Source organism: Balaenoptera musculus, unplaced genomic scaffold (assembly GCF_009873245.2).
Source record: "Balaenoptera musculus isolate JJ_BM4_2016_0621 unplaced genomic scaffold, mBalMus1.pri.v3 scaffold_62_arrow_ctg1, whole genome shotgun sequence".
Taxonomy (NCBI): Eukaryota; Metazoa; Chordata; class Mammalia; order Artiodactyla; family Balaenopteridae; genus Balaenoptera; species Balaenoptera musculus.
Genome location: NW_023503244.1, coordinates 62,834 through 84,181, shown reverse-complemented (window position 1 = coordinate 84,181; position 21,348 = coordinate 62,834). Strand labels below are relative to the sequence as shown.

The window sequence follows — 21,348 nt, the reverse complement described above, 5'->3', positions numbered from 1 at the left end:
GGATTAAGAGCAGGCGGACCAGGGGATTCTGGCCGAGGGTCCCTCAGGAGGCTGCAGTAGGGGCTTCAGCCGGGGCTGCCCCATCCGAAGGCCGGACCGGGTGGGATGCCTGGCTTCCAGGAGGCCCCTCCCGTGGCTCCTCAGCACGTGGGCCCCTGCAGGGCTGCTGAGGCTCCTCAGTGCACGGGGGCCGGCTCCCCTCAGGAGGAGTGTGACGTGGGAGAGCATTGGTGGAAAGTTCTAGACCCTCCTCCTCATGCTGTGACTACCTCAGCGCCTTGTACACTGTGCTGTGTGCGTTTGTCTCTGAGCAGACCCTGCGGGACAGCGTGGCGTCTTCTCTGCTTTCAGTGGGTACAGGAGCCCAGGGAATTCAGGGCTGCCAGGACTGTCTGTCTGGACTCACTGAATGTTGTGGACCAGGAACAGAGTCTGTCGGCCACGTGAGTGTCTTAGATGCTCAGTATTTTCCTGCTGAGGTGGAGGTGCTTTTAACAATACCTCGCATTTCCTCCTGTAGATTTTGTTGTTGTTTTTTGTTTGTTTGTTTTCGCCACGCCGTGCAGCTCGTGGGATCTTAGTTCCCCAACCAGGGATTGAACCTGGGCCCTCGGCAGTGAAAGCTCAGAGTCCTAACCACTGGACCGCCAGGGAAGTCCCTGTTGTTGTTGTTGTTGTTGTTTTTGTTGATAGCTGTTTTGAGGTGTAATTCCCATACTCTTCACCTCATCCACCTAAAGCGTGCCGTTCCTTGCTTTGTAGTGTATTCATTGAGTGCAGTCGTCACTACTACCAATTTTAGAACATTCCATCACCCCGAGAGGAAACCCCATCCCCATTAGCATCCCTCCCATCCTCCTCCCCAGCCCCTGACAACCAGGAACCCACTCTCTGTCTCTGTGCACTTGCCTGTTCTGGACGTTTCCCATCAGTGGAATCACACCCTGTGTGTCCTTGTCCGTCTGGCTTCTCTCACTGAGCATCGTGTTCTCAGGGTCCATCCACGTTGTAGCGAGTGTCAGTGCTTCACTCTTTTTCATGGATGGATAATATTTCAGTGTGTGGAGGGACACATTTGTTTATTCGTTCATCTGTTGATGGACATTTGGGTGGTTTCCACCTTTTGGCGGTTGTGAATCACGCCTCTGTGAACATTAATTTTTGGGTTTTTGGTGTGGTTTTTTTTTTGGCTGCGTTGGGTCTTCGTTGCTACATGCTGGCTTTCTCTAGTTGTGGTGAGTGGGGTCTAGTCTTTGTTGCAGTGCGCGGGCTTCTCATTGCGGTGGCTTCTCTTGTTGCGGAGCACAGGCTCTAGGCCCGCGGGCTTCAGTAGTTGCAGCACGTGGGCTCTGTAGTTGTGGCGCATGGGCTTCGTTGCTCCGCGGCATGTGGGATCTTCCCGGACCAGGGCTCGAACCTGTGTCGCCTGCATTGGCAGGCGGATTCTTAACCACTGCGCCACCAGGGAAGCCCAATGTTCAGGGTTTTGTGTGGACGAATATTCTCATTTCTCTTGGGCAGACACCCAGGAGAGGAATTGCTGGGTCATTTGCTAACTGTTTAACCTTTGAGGAGCTGCCAGACTGTTTTCCAAACCCAGCTGTCCTCACTGTTTTCTGCCGTTTGCCAGGAGGCCTTGGGGCCGATTGTTCCCATCAGTGGTTCTTCCCCAGGGTTTCTGGGTCAGCAGTGGCGCTGATGCTGCGGGTCGGTTCCCCCGTGTCGGGAACCACTGGTCTGCAGGGCTGTCCTGTGCTGGACCGCGCGTGCTCCATCTCCCGCCCCCGGCCTTGTCTAAGTAATATGAGTTCAATGGATATTTACTGCTCCGTCCTTGGTAAGTTGGAGGATATTATTAAGAACGATAGAAGATTGTTTTTTTCCTTTGCCTTAAAAAAATAAGATTCTGGGCAAAAGGTCACATATCGTAATTCTATTTACAAACGTCCAGAACGGGCAAATCCACAGAAACAGAGAGTGGATTAGTGTTGTCAGGGGCTGGGGAGGGGATTGGGGCGTGTCTGCTAATGGGGTGATGGGATGTTCTGGAACTAGATAGAGGTGATGGTTGCCCAGCTCTGAATGTATTAAAACCCACTGAACTGTATACTTGAAGCGGGGGCCCATTCTGTGTGAATTATATCTCAGTAGGGCTGCTGTTGCAAAGATGAGGCTTAGGACACAAAGGGTGTTTCCGGAGTTGTTTGACCTGTTAGGACCGCTGCGCCAGGGGGGGGACCCTGTCCTGGGACCTTCCGGGCATCCGTGTCCTGGCCCGTAGGGGCTCTGCCCGCATTGCCGTCCTCCACTGTGAAGCGTGGAAATGGTGGCCTGGTCTGAGAGGGGCAGTCGCTGTCCCGTGGCAGGGCTGGCAGCTCTGGGCCTGACCATCTCACCTCTGGCTTCAGCCCTTGCTCTTCGTGGCCCCTCCTCTCACTGTGCGTCCTCTTCGAGGCCCCTCCTCACCGCGATAGGAACCTTCACCGGCGGGGCGGAGGTGCAGTCTGGAGTTACAGACCGTCCACACGATGCGTCGTCCTCACTTGGTTTCTGCAGGGTCTTGAGTTAGCTGGCCGCCAAGACCCCGGCGAAAGGCCAGAGCGACCTCCGACGTGCTCCTCTGGGAAAGCGGCGAGGCCAGCCCGCGGGGCGCAGTGAGGCCAGGAGAGCGCCGCTGTGGCCGGGAGGGAGGACCGCTGCTCGCCCGCTCCCGGTGGTTGCATGAGTGGTGTTTCCCCATTTTATAGATGGAAACCGAGGCCTGCGGTGGTTCAGGGACTCAGAGGCAGGCCTGTGGCTTCCAGGCTGCAGGAGCGCCCGGGGGAAGTCCTGGAGAAGGAGGGTCGGGGGCTTCGAGTCCGTCCCGGTCCCTTCCCCGCAGCCCGCTGGGCGGCAGGGCGCTGCAGGAACAGGCGCTCCTGGAGCCAGCGTGTCCCACGTGGCAGGACATGGCCCCAGCGCTGTGGGTGGAGCTCTCTCGTGGGTCCCGCGGGTCGGGAAATGGGGTGGGGAGTCCCGGGGGCTGCAGCACCCGCCTCCTCTGGTCGCCCCCATCACCGGAGCGGGGAGGGACGGCTCTGAACCCTGTCCTGTTGTCTTTCAGGACAAACCCCACGATGCTGCTCACAAAATCAGCGAGACCATCTGGTGAGTGTGGCGCCTGCTGGGGCGGGGCCTCGGGGGGGCCAGTCCTGAGTTCCCAGCAGCCCCCCAGCCGTGTGCTCCCCCATTTCTCCGTGCTGATCCGTGTCAGCATCGTCAGCATCGAGGAGGCTTGGGAAGCGGGGCTGTGGGGTCAGGGGGTCAAGTCCTCTGAGTGTGACTCAGGACAGGTCTTGGTGCTTCGTGAGCTGGCTTCCTGTGGAAGAGGCTGGAAATCCTGAGTGGCCAGCTTCCCGAGGGACCCCTCCCCTCTCCCCTCATCACCTTGCTTTACTCTTCTCCCGTGGGGTTTGGTATGACCTTTGCGTTTGGGCCGCTCTTCCCTCTGTGAGCCTGCCCCGTGCTGTGCAGAGGAGGCCGGGTGCCCGGGAGGCTGACCCGGGTGAGATCTGGGAGGAGGGCCGCCTGCTGTGTTCTAGTGGGCTGTCTCCTCACGTGGGACCTGAGGGTCTGCGATGGCCTCCAGAGGGCCCTCGGGGGCCCATGCACGGAATCCTGCAACCAACCGCTCTTGGCTTTAGAATGTTCCACGTGTGTGACCGTGGCCCTGGCATCTCGCTGCATTGTGCCTTAAAATCCTTAGCTGTGTAGCCACTGCCTGGGCCACACGCCATTACATCTGCTTGAATCTGGGGCGGCCGGGCTGGCAGCAGTACAAAAGGCTGTTTGGTACATAGGGGTGGTACTCCCCCCTCTCCGTCCTGTCCTTCCTTCGAGAGGCGAGCATTTATCAGTTTCTTCTGTATTGTTTCAGGTTATATGTATGTATATATTACTGTAGTATATTAGTATAAAATCTATCTTAGGGTTCTCCAGAGAAACAGACCCAGTGATGTCTGTGTATATGAGATTAATTTAAGCAACTGAGTCACACGACTTCAGGCTGGCGAGTCTGAAATATGCAGGACAGGCCAAGAGAGGCAGACCCAGGGAAGAGTTGATGTTGTAGCTCAAGTCTAAAGGCAGTCTGGAGGCAGAATTTTATGTATACACATACAGATGAATTCCGTATAATATAGTACAGAGGGGTTCTGTGTAGTTTACCCAACTTTCTCCAATGGTGACGTCTCACATAATTGTAATAGCAAAACCGGAAAATGGACATCGGCATAATCTACAGACTTTATTCACTGTGCATGTATGGTCACGTGTATGCACGCATGCATTCTTGTAACCTCCACCTCAAACAAGACGTAGATCGGTTTCATCCCCACAATATTTTTATCCCTCTTAAATACATAAATACAGATATCCTGGAGTTGGCAAGTGTTGTGAACTTAGGGAAGTAGTGTACTAAGGTGTTCATCAGAGAAGAGCTGGTGTCCAGTTTAGGTTGTCATCATCACTTCCTGATGTGAATCCCAAATTACTACTTTGGTTTTTTTCTAGTATTAACAAATTCCTGACATGAGGTGGATCTTTGACTTACGTAGCATCACTAGATGACCTCTAGTGCGCAGACATGTGCCGGGCCAGCTCCTGGGCCTCTCTTTGTTTTGAGGGTGGTGGGACATCAACACCAGACTGAAGGTTGCCCAGATCTCCCCCAAACCCAGATTACCCCCCAACCCCTGTTTTTAACCACATCAAATGTATTTATTTAATACTTTGACTCATGCTTTTGGTTTTGATCTTCTTTTGAAAGATTGTTTTTCTCTTTTTCCCTTCTCTCCACATAGGAGGAAAAGAGACGTAGAGTTACATCCAGAGAACGGTAAGAATAATAAAGCTTTTTGTTCTGTGCAATATGTAATCTTGATGACTGAAATTACTTTTCTGAAATCTTTTAAAAAGAAGAACTTTATAGTGAGTTGCCAGGGTGACCATAGATAGCTTAAGGATGCTGGGTTTGCAGTCAGGTTATTAACCTTGTGATTCAGGTAGAATTGTCTTACAAAGAGTGAATTGGGGGCAACTGGCAGTTATCAGAACTAGATCTAAAGGTTGTATTAAATATTAAATGTTGAGGTAATATGTGCCTTTCAGGGCTCCTGAGATGAAGATTGATTTTTGGTGGGAGGTGGGGGTGTGGGTAGGAAGGAAGACCTTTTGAAAACTGCCTCCACGGGAGGAGTCTGTGAAAGTCATCCTTAGGGTGTGTGATTTTGCTTGACAGAGTTGCTGGACCGCTCCCTGCAGAAGAACCGGGAAGAGTAAGACCAGGAACACACGTGGAAGAAGAAGAGAGAGATGATAAAGTAAAGCCTGGTCACCTCCAGGTTTGTCACTTCCACCTTAATTTCAGAACCCATTTGGTTTTAGGAAGGGGGGTCAGGGTGTGGGGAGCGTGTAGGAACAGAATGACTTTCACTAATGATCAAAATGACCTTGGATTTAGCTAAAATGCTCTTCAAACTCATTTTTCTGCTGGTTCTCTATGTGGAAGGTGTGTTACGTGGCTCTGGTGATAGTAAATCAGCGGTAGGCCTGGAGGTCAGCTGGACCTCTGCTACTTGATCAGTCAGTCACAGAGCTTCAGTCTGTCCCCTCTCCTGCCTGCGTCTCCTGCCCATGAGGTCTTTGTGAAGGTCTCATTTTCAAACACATGAGGTGCTAAAGTGCTCTAGTATCGTCCAGGTATAAAGTTGCATTCTTAACTGAGATCAGACCGGTTCTTTCCCCAGACCTCCAACTCCTTTGTAAAATCAGAGTTTCAGGTTCTGTGAAATACAGATGTACCCACTGAACCCCCATGGGAGTTGGGGGGGGTAGGAGAAGGGATTGGGGATCTGATACTGGAAGCTTTACCATTAGACAGCACTGCCCCATATGACAAGGGGCTGACATTGGTCGGGCACAGGTGGTAGAACAATATCACATCCTTTTTGGTTTTATTAAGACGTTGATTAGAAGTTTCAGCTCAGCAGAGGGACAGCACCCTGGGCAGGCACTGGGCCTCCACCATCTATGGATCCTCCCCTCCAGCACCCAGGCTAGGTACTCAGTTACCAGCAGCCCAGAGGGCAGGAACAGAGCTCTGCCAGGCTGGCCTTCCCAGAGGGCAAGTGTAAGCAGCACAGCCAGGAATGTGAGCGACAGGCTTTGCTGGGTTGTCGAGAAGGAGGGCGACGTCTGGTTCGGCACGGCTGGAGTCAGCGCTAGCCTCCCCTCGGACACGTGCACTGGGCCCCCTGGTCTCAGGCTCACACAGGCCTCCAAAGCCCTTCCCTCGGGATGGCGCTCAGACCCTCCACCCAGCCCACCCTCCCGCCCCAAACACCAGCAGGTCAAGCACCACTCAGAGAAGGGGGCCTTTAAAGGGCTTTAGAAAATCTTAGAATCCGGATATGGAAGCTACTATGTTTCACTTCTGGCTGAGAGCTCTGCTCCCAGAGCACAGGATGGCCGAGGGGGGCGAGATGGGAGGGTCTCGCTGTGACCCCGAGGCACTGCTGGCCTTTTCAGCCACATGCCTGCCTTCCTTGGAAATACATTTCATTAACAGCCAAAGGAACACCCTGAGAAACAGGAGGAATTATTGGTTCGTTTCAACCCTTAGCAACAGTGAGTTTTCACCACCGTGTATTTCGTCTGCTCTCTGCAATGCGCTGGAACTTTCCTTTGGGCTAAATGAGCCTCAGCTGTCCACGGCACCCGACACACTTGGCGACTCCGCCTGACCCGGGAGTGCCCTGGGCCCCAGGGACAGGGTCCCTCCTTCCTGACCACCCCCTTGTGGGAGTGCTGAGGCCAGTCAGCCCCCAGCTCTGGGGGCTCAGGGTCCCCTTGGAAGTGACTGCGAGTGAAGCTCCCCACCGACCCCCTCTGCCCTGGTCTCCCTCCCGCCAGGGCCGCTTCGTGCGCGGTGCCGTTCGCCCCTCCTCAGGGGGGAGGAGACCCGGGCCGACTCCGCTCCACTGACCTGCCGGTGCCCGGTGCCTGTCTGGGATATGGCCAAACAGCCTGTAGGTGTCAGGGAAGCCCTGAGGGCGGGCACCCTCCCGCACCCTCACGACGCGGTGCTGCTCCCGGTGGAGCCCACGGCCCGGGTGGCAAGAGGCGCGACGGGGGTGGGAAGGAGACGGGGCCACGGGAAGCCCACGCCGGGCCAGGGCGCAGAGGCAGGAGGCGGCGAGGGGGGCCGGCCCAGCCGCGAAGCCCGTGCCTCCGCCCCGCCCAGGCTCCAGTGGCCCTTAGACCTCCCTGCCGGCCCCTGGGCTCGGGGTGGGTGACAGGCGCGCCGAAGAAGCCGTCCCGCTCGAGCCGTCCGGAGAGGCCGGCCCAGGGGTTGTGCCTGTTCCCAGCATGGGCCGAGCACCGGGGCCTGAGGGTGTGGAGCCGTCTGGCCGCAGGTCACAGCCTTTGCCTGTCGGAAAGGAGGGCTGCCATGGGGCTGTGCCGACGGAAGGGGAGGATGGAGCCGCCGACAGTCCCCGTTTGCCAGGCAGAGCTTCATCGCGGACCCTGTTCTCAGCAGCCCTGCGCGGCAGGGACACCCAGGCCTGGCGAGTCTGTGCTGCACCCAGGGCCGCTGGGTTCCTGCGCGGCAGCCCCGGCATCTCCTGCTGAGAAACCCCAGAGACCGTGCTCCGTCCCCCGAGCCCACCGCAGCGCTGCAGAGCCCAAGGGGGCTGGGGCTTCACCCCAAACTTGAGGAAGCCACACCTGGGGGCCGCGGCACAAGCGCGGGTCCCACCGTCCCCGCAGGAGCAGACCCCGCGGAGGGTCTATCTTTTGGAAGTAAATTGAGACTAACAGGTTTTACACACAGAATCTTAGAGCTGGGAAAAGTCCTTTGTGTCATTCATGTAGCTTCATAAGATTTTTTTTTAATGAGAGAATGGATTTCCTTGAGCAAGAGTGAATTTCCAGGAATGGGTCCCTGGATACCAAGGACTGTTTTGGGGAAGAAAGACGAATCTATTCTGTGAACGCCTTATAGAACTTATTCTATATTGTAGCTCTGTCTGGAAACACATGTACCGTTGATCTTTGTAGCAGCCCTTAACATCCTCAAGAGAAGCTCTCATTTCCCCATTAGTACTTGTTATAGACTGAATATTTGGGTCCCCCCAGCATTCACATGTTGACACCCTACCTCCAATGTGATGGTATTAGAAGGTGGGTCTTTTGGGAGGTGATTAGGATTTGATGAGGTCATCGGGATGGAGCCCTCATGATGAGATTCTTACCCTTGTGAGAATCATGAGAGATCTGGCTTTTTCTCTCTGCTCTCTGCCCTGTGAGGACACAATGAGAAGTGGACAGTCTGCAACCCGGAAGAGAGTCCTCACCAGAAGGTGATGATCCCGGCACCTACATCTCAGACTTCCAGCCACCAGGACTGAGAAATACATTTTTGTTGTTTACAAGCCCCCACCCCGCCCCATTTATGGTACTGTGTGACAGCGGCCCAAACTGACTTAGCACTCTTTTCTTCAAGTAAATGGAAGAATTTGTGGAGCCCATCCATTTTATGATACAATTTCCCAAATAACCAAGATTCTGTCTATACACTCTGATTTGTCAACTTTTTTATTTATCAAAATTGTTATAAAAAAAGTTTCCATATTTTTTCCTAATAAATTGTTTCCAATCCATGTTGTCACTATAATGGTTCTATGATATTAATAATTTGAGCCCTAATACCCTGCTTAAAATAATCATTTATTTGTCTTATGAATAAGTTCAGGGTTCAAATGCAAAAGTTTTAAAAGGATATACTGTGTAAAACATCTATGTCATCCCTCTGAAGGAAAGAAGGAGGGAAGAAAGGAAGGAAGGAAGGAAAAAACATTGAATTTGCCCTCAGTTTAGCTGCCACTTCCTAAGGGAAGCCCTTTCCAACTCCAGACCCCCAGGCATCACAAATAAGCTCTCATGGGACACTGTCCATACTGTTGCACGGCATGTTTCCTGAAAAGCTGATTCTGAGACAAGGACAGACTTTCAGGAAGTTTCTTGGGGTGTGTATTTTGGGATAAACATAGAATTACCATATGACTCAGCAATTCCACTCCTAAATCATTAAAAACAAACACTCAAACAAATCTGCATACACACATGTTTATAGCAGCACTATTCACAATAGAAAAATCATGGAAATAACCCAAATGTCCATCAATGGATGAATGAATAAACAAATTGTGGTATATACCTACAGTGGAATAGTAATTCAGTCATAAAAAGGAATGGAGCAATTAAATATCAAACAATTACACGGCCAAAAACATTTTTTTAAGAAATGAAATACTAATACATATTACAGTGTGGATGACTCTCACAAACATCATGCTAAGTGAAAGATGCCAGACACAAAGGTCACACATTGTATGATTCCATTTATCTGAAATATCCAGAATAAGTAAATCCATAGAGAAAGAAAGCAGATTGGTGGTCTCCAGGGCCTGGCAGAGAGAGCGAAGTAGTATCTTCTTAATGGGTACAGAGTTTCCTTTTGGGGTGATAAAAATGTCTGTGGGAAGAAAAAAATTTTTAATTGGAAAATGATTGATTAAAAACAGAAGTCTGGGGGGTATTTCTTGGTACTGCCTTTCCCAATTTCGACAGTAAATGGTCAAGTACACAGTAAATGGTCAAGTACAGCAGCCATGGTTTGAGAAAGAAATGATGACCAGGGCTCAGAACACTCACTCAGGGACGAGGGTGAGGGTCACCCCACCAAGTAAGCCATCCATTTTAGCAGAGATATTATCCAAGGATGAGGGGACTTGAGAATGGATAGCACAGGAGGGAGACAATGACTATCAGTTGTGGCCTTGAGGCCACCTACAGTAACAGAGGCTATAGTTCCACCCACTGACCCTCCTTTCACTAGTAGTTCATCTCAACTCACCCTCTCCCCTAAAAACGATCCATGGAAACTATGAAAGAGTTGTTTCCAGAACTTATGCAAAGACGTTGATCCAAGTAAAGGCAACAAAAGCAAAAATAAACAAGTGGGGCTATATCCAACTAAAAAGCACAACAAAGGAAACCAACAACAAAATGAAAAGGCAACCTACCGAATGGGAGAAAATTTTTACATATCATATATCCTATAAGGGGTTAGTATTCAAATTATATGAAGAACTCATACAAAAAAAATAGAAAAAATATCCAACTAAGAAATGGGCAGAGAGTCTGAATAGACATTTTTACCAAGAAGATACAGAGATGGACAGCAGATAATTAAAAAGACACCTAAAATCACTAATCAGCAGAGAAATGCAAATCAAACCACAAAGAGATGTCACCTCATACCTGTTAGAATGGCTAATATCAAAAAGACAGGAACTAACAAGTGTTGGCAAGGGTGTGGAGAAAAGGGAAGCCTTGTGCACTGTTGGTAGGAATGTAAATTGTTGCAGCCACTATGGAAAACAGTATGGAGGTCCTCAAAAACTTAAAAATAAAACTATCATACGATCCAGCAATTCCACTACTTGGTATTTGTATGAAGGAAACAGAAACGCTAATTCAAAATGAAATCTGTACCCCCATATTCATTGCAGCATTATTTACAATAGCCAAGACTTGGAAACCCCTGTGTTCATTGATGGATAAATGGATAAAAGACATTAGGCATATATATATGCCAAATTATTTATATATATATATATATAAAATTCAGCCATGAGAAAGAAACAAATCCTGCCATTTGTGACATGAATGGACCGTGAGGGCGTTATGCTAGGTAAAATATGTCAGACAGAGAAAGAAAAATCCTGTATGATCTCACTTTATATGGAATTTTAAAAAAAGCTCATAGATACATAGACTGGTGGTTACCAGAGGCAGGGGGTGGAGGGTGGGTGAAATGGGTAAAGGTGGTCAATATGTACAAACTGGCAGTTATAAAATAAGTCCTGGGGATGTGACTATAGTTAATAATATCGTATTTCATATTTAAAAGTTGCTAAGAGAGTAGATCTTAAAAGTCCTCATCACAAGAAAAAAAGATTTCTACCATGTATGGTAATGGATGTTAACTAGACATACTGTGGTGATCATTTTTTAAATTGAAGTATAGTGGATTTACAGTATTATACTGTAATAACAATATATTAGAACACAGTGATTCAATATTTTTATAGATTATACTCCATTTAAAGTTATTATAAAACATTGGCTATCCTTATAGCTTATTTATTTTATGCATGGTAGTTTGTGCCTCTTAATCCCCTCCCCTATCCCTATCTTGCCCCTCCCGCCTTTCCTCTGCCCACTGGTAACCACTGCTTTGATGTCTATATCTGTCAGTTCATTTCCTTTCTGTTACATTTATTCTTTATTTTTTAGATTCCACATACGAGTGATAACATACCGTATTTGTCTTTCTCTGTTTGACTTATTTCAGTAAGCATAATAGTGTTGCAGCAAAAATAGAAATGAAGTTTTTCCTCTCCTGAAAGTAAGGAAAGTAAAGGGGACAGTGAACAGGCTAGAGAAGACACATAAACTGGCCTGAAAGGGATAATCGATCCTAGTTTTATTTAAACTGTTACTAATCTGTAGAGTAAGTAACTAGATTTATCTTTCACAAAGCTAAATTACATTCTGTTCCAATCACTCCCTAGCTGTCTATGTAAATGACATCCTGCATCTGGTGCTTAAGCTCCCTGCCCTCTCTTGTAGCACATCACCCTGTGTAGCTGTTTGCATTTCAGGAAGCAGATGGCAGGCAGATAACGCCGAGGCAAATGAACCCAATTACCGGTCCGCCGGACCCAATTACCGGACTGCCTGACGCCAGCGATGCCGGTTTTGAAATAATGCAAGAAGAAGAAGAATGCAGGACTTTTACCACTTTGCTCCTTATTATGACTCCCTGGACTGCGGTGGCCGCCCGAGGGGCGGGGACGCCAGCCGGGGCCTCCAGGCGTGTGTGGGCATCGTGTCTGCAGCCAGCGTCCCCGAGGCCGCGCTCGGCCCATAATCACTCAGTGAAGCTGCGCCGCAACAGCGCGGCCAACTTTTTCTGGCACTGTGAGGAGGACCTGTGCACGTTGCAGGATTCGGTGCCTCTGCCCGCCGTGCGCGCCTCCCTGCGGGAGGGCCTGCTGGACTTCAACGCCGACCGCCTCCGCGGGGTGGACTGGGCGCCGCCCCTGAGCACCCTCTGCCCCCGATCTGTAGATCTGTATCCAGAGCTTCTTCCAGCCACGGCTTGGCGAGACGGGTTTGTAGTTCCCGCTTCCAGGGGCTCTCGTGTGAGGCGCTGCGAAGCGGGGTTTTAGATGGTGCAAGGTGGAGGGTGGGCACTAGAACCGGTGCCCAGTGCCCGGGTGTGCGTGCACTAGACGGGGCGTGCGGCCTAGGACTCCTGCCGGCTCGGTGACCCCGGCCGAGTGCCTTAAGGCTTCTAGGTCTCAGTGTTCTCATCTGTAGCATGGGCTGAACAGGACTCACTCTCTGTGGTGGTTACAAGGTCGCATTCTGTTAATGCTTGTAGACTCTACAATGTAGAACACTTAGCGCAGTTTGGAGCATCGTTAATTGTTCCACAGATGTTACCTGGTCTGTTGAACGACTTTGCCTGGTACACGCCAAAGCGTTTAGGAAATGGATATATCCCAGCTTCATTTCCTTTCCATTAAAACAGGGCTCAGGAAAAAAAAAAATCTTCTTTTCAATAGTCGTATCATATAGTGGAAAGAGCACCAGTGTGAAGGCAGCTTAGGGTTTGAATTCCAGGGCTTATGCTCTCTGTGGCCTGGGCAGGTTACTTTTGAACTGCAATCCCCACACTTGTAAAATGACATGAAAAACCACTCTTTCTGTGGATTCTTAGAATTAATTAAGCAGGTTATGTGTGTGAAGTATCCTGGCACTTGAATGAGTTGTCAGAACCAAGGGCTGCTGGAGACGATGCTTCTGCCCTAGGTAATCTCCCCTTCTACTGGGCGGCAGGTAAACACAAGCACAGTAGTCAGTGCTCTGGAAGAAGTGAGATCTGGTGCTACAGAGCACAGAATCTTTTTTTTTTAATTAAATTTTTATTTTATATTGGAGGATAGTTGATTTACAATATTGTATTAGTTTCAGGTGTACAGCAAAGTGATTCAAAGTGATTCCGTTATACATATATCCATTCTTTTTCAGATTCTTTTCCCATACAGGTTGTTAGAGGATATGGAGTAGAGTTCCTTGTGCTATGCAGTAGGTCCTTGTTGATTATCTATTTTATATAGAGTCCGTGTGTATATGTTAATCCCAAACTCCTAATGTATCCCTCCCCCCCACCTTTCCCCTTTGCAGAGCACAGAATCTTGAAGGGAAAGTTCAGGGTAGGCTTCTTGGAGGAGGTGCCATCCTTTCTAAGGATATGTAGAAGCTCCTGGGGTGGCAGGAGGGAGCAGTGTGTGTCAAAGTTTGAGAAATATAAGAAAATATGGCAAAACTAAGGTACAGGACTGGAACTCAGGGTTTGGGAAGGAAATGAGAGTTGATACTGGAAACCTAGTGGGGCCCAACAGAAAGGGGCCTTGTTTGTCCTGTCAGAAGTTTAGATGTTTATCCTGAAGGCTGTGGGAAACCCTAAAGAACAGTGAGATGGACTTCTGGTTTAGAGACTCGCTCGGACCTCCATGTGGAAGGCACTTGATTGGGTGCAGGGTGAATTATAATCTAAGGGTCCCACTTAAGTTATAAAATGTTGGACTGGATTTTGCAGATCCGAGAGAGAATGGGTGGGGCCTGGTGACCAGTTAGAAAAGGGAGGGCAGCAAGTGTGGGTGACAGTTTACAGCTGCATCTTTTTGTGAGATACAGAGCACAGTACGAAGGGATTGGCGGGGGGGAGAGGATCTTACTTCATCTTCAGTGCTTTAGAGGGGACTGGTAGATGGGTCTGAGCCCAAGGTACAGATCTGGGCTTTTTGGGAGGACAGGTGTTTGATGGCATGGGAGAGACTTAGGTTACCCACAAGAAGATCCAAAGAATCATAGGTCTGAGGGCTTTTTAAGTGGGTATATTGAGGATGTTTATAAGCTGAAAGAAAGTAGCCAGCAGAGAAAGGGTGTGAAGATCTAGGAGAGGAAATGATTGTTCATTTGTTTTCAAAAAGCTGAATACTTATCGTGTGCCTGGCCCTTTTCTAGGATCTGGGGTTCTTGCCATGTGTTATCTCTTCTGCAAGGACAGTTCAACTCATCCCCTGGTGAAGAGAAGTCAGATTATTCTTTGCATCCCATTCAGGTGTAGGAACTGTTCTGTATCTCTGAAGGGACTTTACTTAACCAGGGTAATAAGTTAGAAATCAAAAGAAATTAGAGCTGGAAGGGACCTTAAAGGCCACTGTACTTAATTTTGCCTAATATTTAACCTTGATTGTAAGAAAAATTTATTGCAGAGCCCATTCTCTTCAGAGTTCCTTCACTGAACTTTCTTTATGTCTTTCATCCAGTGGATCTAGCTTGTAGATTTTGGCCTCCTCCTAAATTTGCTTCTTCATCCACATTACATTTTGCCTGGACTATGGCAGAAGCTCCTGGGTGGTTTCGTGGCCCCTGGACTCAGTTCCTCTAAGTTCATCTGCCTACTCGGGTTGAGTGATCTTCTAACATGAAAAGATACGCCTAAAATAATGCTGCTAATGGCTTGCCCACACAGAGTTAGTGCATACTAGCCGCCCAGCGTGTGCTCCGCACAGAGGCGTGTAGTCTGAACTGTGCTCTGCCAAGCCTCCTGGGGCTCTTTGGCCCTGAGAAAGGAGAGCTTTTTGTGATCACTCCCTTTATCTAATTGGTCCTTCAGCAGCGGGGCACCTTTTTCTAATCAGCGGAGGCACCCTTACTCAGCCAGTGGTAGCCCCAGGGCTCATCACCTGTGGGATACAAGCCATGCTCTCTCCCAGGCTTGATTCGACCAACATCTCTATTTTCTGTCCCTTCTCACACTTGGCCCCCTGGCCTTAAGTCATCCCCACCTGCAGTATTTACAGTGCCCAGCAGGTGTCAGGCTTGAGTGTCTTTGCACAGGTGCTCCCTCTGCAGTTAATGCACCTCCTCCTCCAACTCTGCATAGCCTCATCTTTCTCGATTGTACTTCAGGGTTATCATGAAGCCGTCACTTAGATATAACTTTTTGCCTCCATAGGAACCTCTGTGCATAAAGGTTATGGTTCTTTATCTCATGTGATTGAAATTTTGAGTTTATACATGTCCCTCCTTAATGAGGCTTTAAGGGCAGTGGTCGTTTCTAATCCTTAGCACAGAGCAGATGCTGTTTTTTTCTTTTTAGATGCTTTTTAACGGTGATAAAATGTATGGTTTAAATCACTCATTTTACAATAATTTTGCTTTAGGTTCTGACAGAAATAAAGTTTCCAGAAGTCGTGTTCCTGCAATAAGAAATAAAGATGTGACCTTCCAGTTGTGTAAAGCTCTTAAATGCTGTGTAAGTGCGTCAGGTGTGCTAAGGAACCTGGAGCTAAATGGGCTAGTTCTGAGAGAGACTAAACTACGTTAACAAAGGTAAGCCTTCATTGTCTCCTGCCAACATTTGATAGTTGCTTTTGTGGCAAACTAAACGGTTAAAATTTTAAACTGTTCCTCCCCATTAAAGGGATTGAATAAATCGGCCACTTTGGGGCACCTGTGTCTTGCGAATTGTCCAATTGGAGATGGAGGTTTAGAAAGTGAGTTTCAGTCTTGTTTAAGTCTCTTCCCATCAGACTGGTCTCGTGATTTCCTACACACCATGTTACTTCCTGTCTACCTTTTCTTGGTGTTGTTCATGCCTGGATTGTCTCCTGTACCTGCTCAAACCTTGGTCCATTCTCATTTGTACCATGGAAGTTTGTCATGCTGGATACTGTCAGAACTAATTTTACTTAAGTTTGTGTTAAGCTGCAAAGCACACATTTTGTATATTTTCTGTTTTTTGTGTTTGTTTATATTTTTATGGTTTCTCTTCAAGAAATATGAGAAGGGAAATAGCAAGATGTAAAGAGCAAAAAAGTCATCATTATCTTTAAATTGTTAGAACATCTATCTGCAATCGTAATTATAATGCACTGTGGTATGTGTTAAAATAGGAAATATATGTAATGTCCTGTAGGAGCAGCAAAGTCAGTGATGTTAGTGGGGGTGTGTCATGAAAGTAATCACAAAGCAGGTGACTGTTGGTTGGGGTCCTGAAACATTAGTGTGTGTTCCCTGTGTCCAGTAGTGGCCTGGAGGGGTCAGGAAGCCTGCCTTTCAATTTGAGGGAACAGAGGGTTTGAGGTCCTCTCTCTCATATTGCTCTAGTATACTGCATAGCACCTCATAACATACTGGGTTTATAGTTGACATTTAAATCGCTGACTGATCATCAAGGTTGGGAAGTATCATTGGAAATGAAAACAGGAAGAGTCTTATGCTTTTTAGGTTTTTCTTTTTTTTCCTATATCTCAAAAGGTATGTACTACTTTACTGAGTGGTTGGGAATAAAGTTTCCAGTATTCAGTGTATTCAGTTTTAGTATCTAAATAGAATTAAACTGTTGCTGTAAAGTGGAATAACACTTTGTTACTGACAAGTTTTAGAATGCATCTGTTCGTCAGTTACCTGTTTGGGAAGATTGTAGTTAATGATTTTAAGAATGTGGCTATAAACCTCAAATTGACCTAAGAAAAGCAAATAAGTTAAGACTGACAAATGTATAGGCTCTTCATCTTATTGTGTGTGTGGTTTTTTTTTTTCCTTTCAGTTATTTGTCAAGGTATAAGGAACTCTATCACTCTTAAGACAGTAGACTTCACGGGCTGTAATCTGAAATGGCAGGGAGCAGATCACATGGTCAAGATCTTAAAGGTGATTTTATGTTTAAACTTCCATGAAAACATATGTGATTGAAGCACATTAACATATTGATACAGATGGCAGTTAATTTTTGTCTTTTAATACATATGAGTGCAGCTTTCGTTTTGTTGAAAGAATATGACCAGTTTTCAGTTTGGGATTCTACCATTTAGTAAAGATAGTCCACTTAATTTTAGAAATAAGAGATTTAATATATAATACATAATAATACTTTTATGTATGTTTAGTTACTGAAAACTTTGATTGTGATACTGTGAAGAAAGTATGCCATTATAGTCTTGAAGACTTAAATGAATCAAATGTTTATTAGCTGCTGTAGTTTATAAAGTCATAAAAATCACTACATCAGCAATTTGTAAATACAGTTTTTTAAAAAATAATGCCTTAACAACTTTACAGTGGTTATAATGACTGTATTTAGGCCTAAAGTTATTTAATAATTTGACATGAAGCCTTTTTAATAGTTTGATGGTGCAGATCAGGGATAGGTAAACTATGGCTGGTGGGCCAGATCCAGCCCGTCGCCTGGTTTTGTAAAGAAAGTGTTTTTGGAACATAGTCGCACCCATTGTTTACATGGTAGTTGTGGCTACTTTCACCCTACACCAGTGGGGCAGAGTAGTTACACCAGAAACTGTAAAGCCCAGAAAGCTGGAAATGTTTAAATTTAGATTTGAAAAATTGAAAAATTCTTTGAGCCTATACAGGGCAAGTCCATTAACCCCTGGGGTAGAAAACAGTCAAGAAGTTGGGTGCCGAAGCCAAATGGCCTAGGTTCAAATTCCCTTTCTCCCTTTTCATAGCATTTGACCATGGGCAAATCACTTAACGTCTATGCCTCATTATGAGGTTTAAATGAACTCATTTGTATAAATAGTGCCTGGCACATACTAAGTACTGTGTAAGTGATTGGTGTTATTTCTGCTTGGAGCTTTTATAAGTTATTGTTAATAGAAAAATGACACTAATGATTTTCCTTTTAGAGTATCAAAGGCACTTTGAGTCTTTTATTTTTTCAAGAATGTAATCAGACTTTTTCCATTTAAAGTCAGTGTTCCCTGTTACCAAAATTTATTTTATGAATATAAAGAATTGAATGTCTTTAAGACAAGACTTGTGGTTAAGTGTCAAACCACTATTTTCCCAAGGCGCATCCAACTGGCTGTGCATAGTCCAGGCCTCTAAAGTTGGTGTGCATACCCTAGGTAGCATGTGAGATCCATTTTGTAAATATAGTTTTAAAAATAATGCCTGGGACTTCCCTGGTGGTCCAGCAGTTAAGACTCTGCGCTCCCAATGCAGGGGGCCTGGGTTCGATCCCTGCTCAAGGAACTAGATCCCACGTGCCTGTCGTAACTAAGAGCCCACATGCCACACCTAAAAGATCCGGCATGCTGCAACTAAAGACCCGGCACAGCCAAACAAACAAATAAACAAATAAATCAATATTTTTTAAAAATAAATAAAATAATGCCTTAGGAGTTAGGAAAAGAAAATATTAGAACCTATTTAGCTTTGTATCATTTAAAACATATCTGTGTAGTTTATAATGTACATACATTATATGTATAGAACTTCGTGTATATAATTTGTTAAAAAATAAGATGCATATTAAAAAGTTTTCTTATGGGTTGCCCAGTCAGGTGTTTGGAGACCATTGGAGGACAGAATGATGACATTTAGAGCCTCAGCAATGATAGAATTTAGAACCAGTTCCCTGACTTAGAAGATAAGGAAAATAATTCATAGACTGTAATTGAATTGTCCAACTTTACATAACTGTTCAAAAGCAGGTCATCCAGTGGCTGGAATCTAATCACTGACCGACTAGAATTGGGGTCACTGGACTCGTAAACCAGAACTGACTGTTTAATTTCTCAGGTTGATTCTCCTGGCATATATGCTTGATATGTGTGTGTGTAAATCTCTGACATAATAAGCCATACTCAGTAGGCACACCCTGTTTCCTTATTCAAGCATCGTAATTTCATCCCATTAAATCTTTGAAGTATCAGACTACCGGAAGGCATGAAGAAACCTGGGCTGAGAGTCTTCGTTCCAGGAGACCTGATCTTGACTGTATGGCTGGTTTGAGGCGCATCACTCTGAACTGCAGCACACTCATTGGTGACCTGGGTGCAAGTGCTTTGGCAGAATCTCTTAGTGAGGATTTATGGCTTAGAGGTAAATTCTAAAATTGAAAATATTGAATTTTTAATATGATATATGCTTAGCTTTTGGCATGATACTATTGTGATAGGATTTTTTTTTAAAGCCTCATTTTACTGATAGCTTTTATTTTGCTTTTAGACTTTCTCTAAGAGTTGCATATATTCTTTACAGAAAATACAGAGTAACACGAGAACAATTACCTATAATCTTAATACCCAGACATAATCACTGTTCATTTTGGTGCATACACTTTCAGTCTTTTATTTTTCTATAAATATGTTTGTACACTTAGGGATTACAAAAATAGAATTGTAGTATACTTGCTATTTCATATTCCTGCTTTTTTCACTTAATGATGTATCATGTAGTATTCCATCATATTGATGTCCCATAGTTTAATCAATTCTTTGCAATTAGATTTACACAGTTTGCTTTTCCCTGTCAGAAACAATGTGAATACGTTGTATATACGTCTCTGTGTCCATTGGGATTACTTCTGTAGAATAAGGTACTAGAAGTGGAATGACTAAGTGTGACATATTTTTAAGACTTTTTTTTTTTAATAGTGCAGGTTCTTATTAGTCATCAATTTTATACACATCAGTGTATACATGTCAATCCCAATCGCCCAATTCGGCACACCACCATCCCCACCCCACCGCGGTTTTCCCCCCTTGGTGTCCATACGTTTGTTCTCTACATCTGTGTCTCAACTTCTGCCCTGCAAACCAGTTCATCTGTACCATTTTTCTGGGTTCCACATACATGCGTTAATATACGATATTTATTTTTCTCTTTCTGACTTACTTCACTCTGTATGACAGTCTCTAGATCCGTCCACGTCTCAACAAATGACTCAATTTCGTTCCTTTTTATGGCTGAGTAATATTCCATTGAATATATGTACCACAACTTCTTTATCCATTCGTCTGTCGATGGGCATTTAGGTTGCTTCCATGCCCTGGCTATTGTAAATAGCACTGCAATGAACATTGGGGTGCATGTGTCTTTTTGAATTATGGTTTTCTCTGGGTATATGCCCAGTAGTGGGATTGCTGGATCATATGGTAATTCTATTTTTAGTTTTTTAAGGAACCTCCATACTGTTCTCCATAGTGGCTGTATCAATTTACATTCCCACCAACAGTGCAAGAGGGTTCCCTTTCCTCCACACCCTCTCCAGCATTTGTTGTTTGTAGATTTTCTGATGATACCCATTCTAACTGATGTGAGGTGATACCTCATTGTAGTTTTGATTTGCATTTCTCTAATAATTAGTGATGTTGAGCAGCTTTTCATGTGCTTCTTGGCCGTCTGTATGTCTTCTTTGGAGAAATGTCTATTTAGGTCTTCTGCCCATTTTTGGATTGGGTTCTTTGTTTCTTTAATATTGAGCTACATAAGCTGTTTATCTATTTTGGAGATTAATCCTTTGTCCATTGATTCGTTTGCAAATATTTTCTCCCATTCTGAGGGTTGTCTTTTCGTCTTGTTTATGGTTTCCTTTGCTGTGCAAAAGCTTTGAAGTTTCATTAGGTCCCATTTGTTTATTTTTGTTTTTATTTCCATTACTCTAGGAGGTGGATCAAAAAAGATCTTGCTGTGATTGATGTCAAAGAATGTTCTTCCTATGTTTTCCTCTAAGAGTTTTATAGTGTCCGGTCTTACATTTAGGTCTCGAATCCATTTGGAGTTTATTTTTGTGTATGGTGTTAGGGATTGTTCTAATTTCATTCTTTTACATGTAGCTGTCCAGTTTTCCCAGCACCACTTATTGAAGACACTGTCTTTTCTCCATTGTCTATCTTTGCCTCCTTTGTCATAGATTAGTTGACCATAGGTGTGTGGGTTTATCTCTTGGCTTTGTATCTTGTTCCATTGATCTATGTTTCTGTTTTTGTGCCAGTACCATATTGTCTTGATTACTGTAGCTTTGTAGTATAGTCTGAAGTCAGGGAGTCTGATTCCTCCAGCTCCGTTTTTTTCCCTCAAGACTGCTTTGGCTTTTCGGGATCTTTTGTGTCTCCATACAAATTTTAAGATGATTTGTTCTAGTTCTGTAAAAAATGCCATTGGTAATTTGATAGGGATTGCATTCAATCTGTAGATTGTTTTGGGTAGTATAGTCATTTTCAGGATATTGATTCTTCCAATCCAAGAACATGGTATGTCTCTCCACCTGTTGGTATCATCTTTAATTTGTTTCATCAGTGTCCTATAGTTTTCTGCATACAGGTCTTTTGTCTCCTTAGGTAGGTTTATTCC

General features: G+C 45.8%; 1 protein-coding gene across 4 annotated transcripts in view; it reads left to right on the top strand.

The window, feature by feature from the left end:
• The first annotated feature begins 2,707 nt into the window (after nucleotides 1-2,707).
• Nucleotides 2,708-21,348, top strand: part of LOC118889507 — a 29,382-nt gene continuing 10,741 nt past the window's right edge. The window contains exons 1-9 of one of the 4 annotated variants that reach the window (XM_036841252.1): nucleotides 2,708-2,979; nucleotides 3,104-3,147; nucleotides 4,842-4,876; nucleotides 5,279-5,381; nucleotides 11,772-12,283; nucleotides 15,411-15,579; nucleotides 16,799-16,902; nucleotides 18,921-19,095; nucleotides 21,191-21,193. In XM_036841252.1, the coding sequence (XP_036697147.1) occupies nucleotides 2,748-2,979; nucleotides 3,104-3,147; nucleotides 4,842-4,876; nucleotides 5,279-5,381; nucleotides 11,772-12,283; nucleotides 15,411-15,417 (933 nt within the window). In that variant the 5' untranslated portion in view covers nucleotides 2,708-2,747 and the 3' untranslated portion in view covers nucleotides 15,418-15,579; nucleotides 16,799-16,902; nucleotides 18,921-19,095; nucleotides 21,191-21,193. Of the gene's footprint in view, nucleotides 2,980-3,103; nucleotides 3,148-4,841; nucleotides 4,877-5,278; nucleotides 5,382-11,771; nucleotides 12,284-15,410; nucleotides 15,580-15,670; nucleotides 16,003-16,798; nucleotides 16,903-18,920; nucleotides 19,096-21,190; nucleotides 21,194-21,348 lie in introns of those variants that run through there. The other 3 variants (XM_036841253.1, XM_036841255.1, XM_036841254.1) reach the window with 3 other exon arrangements.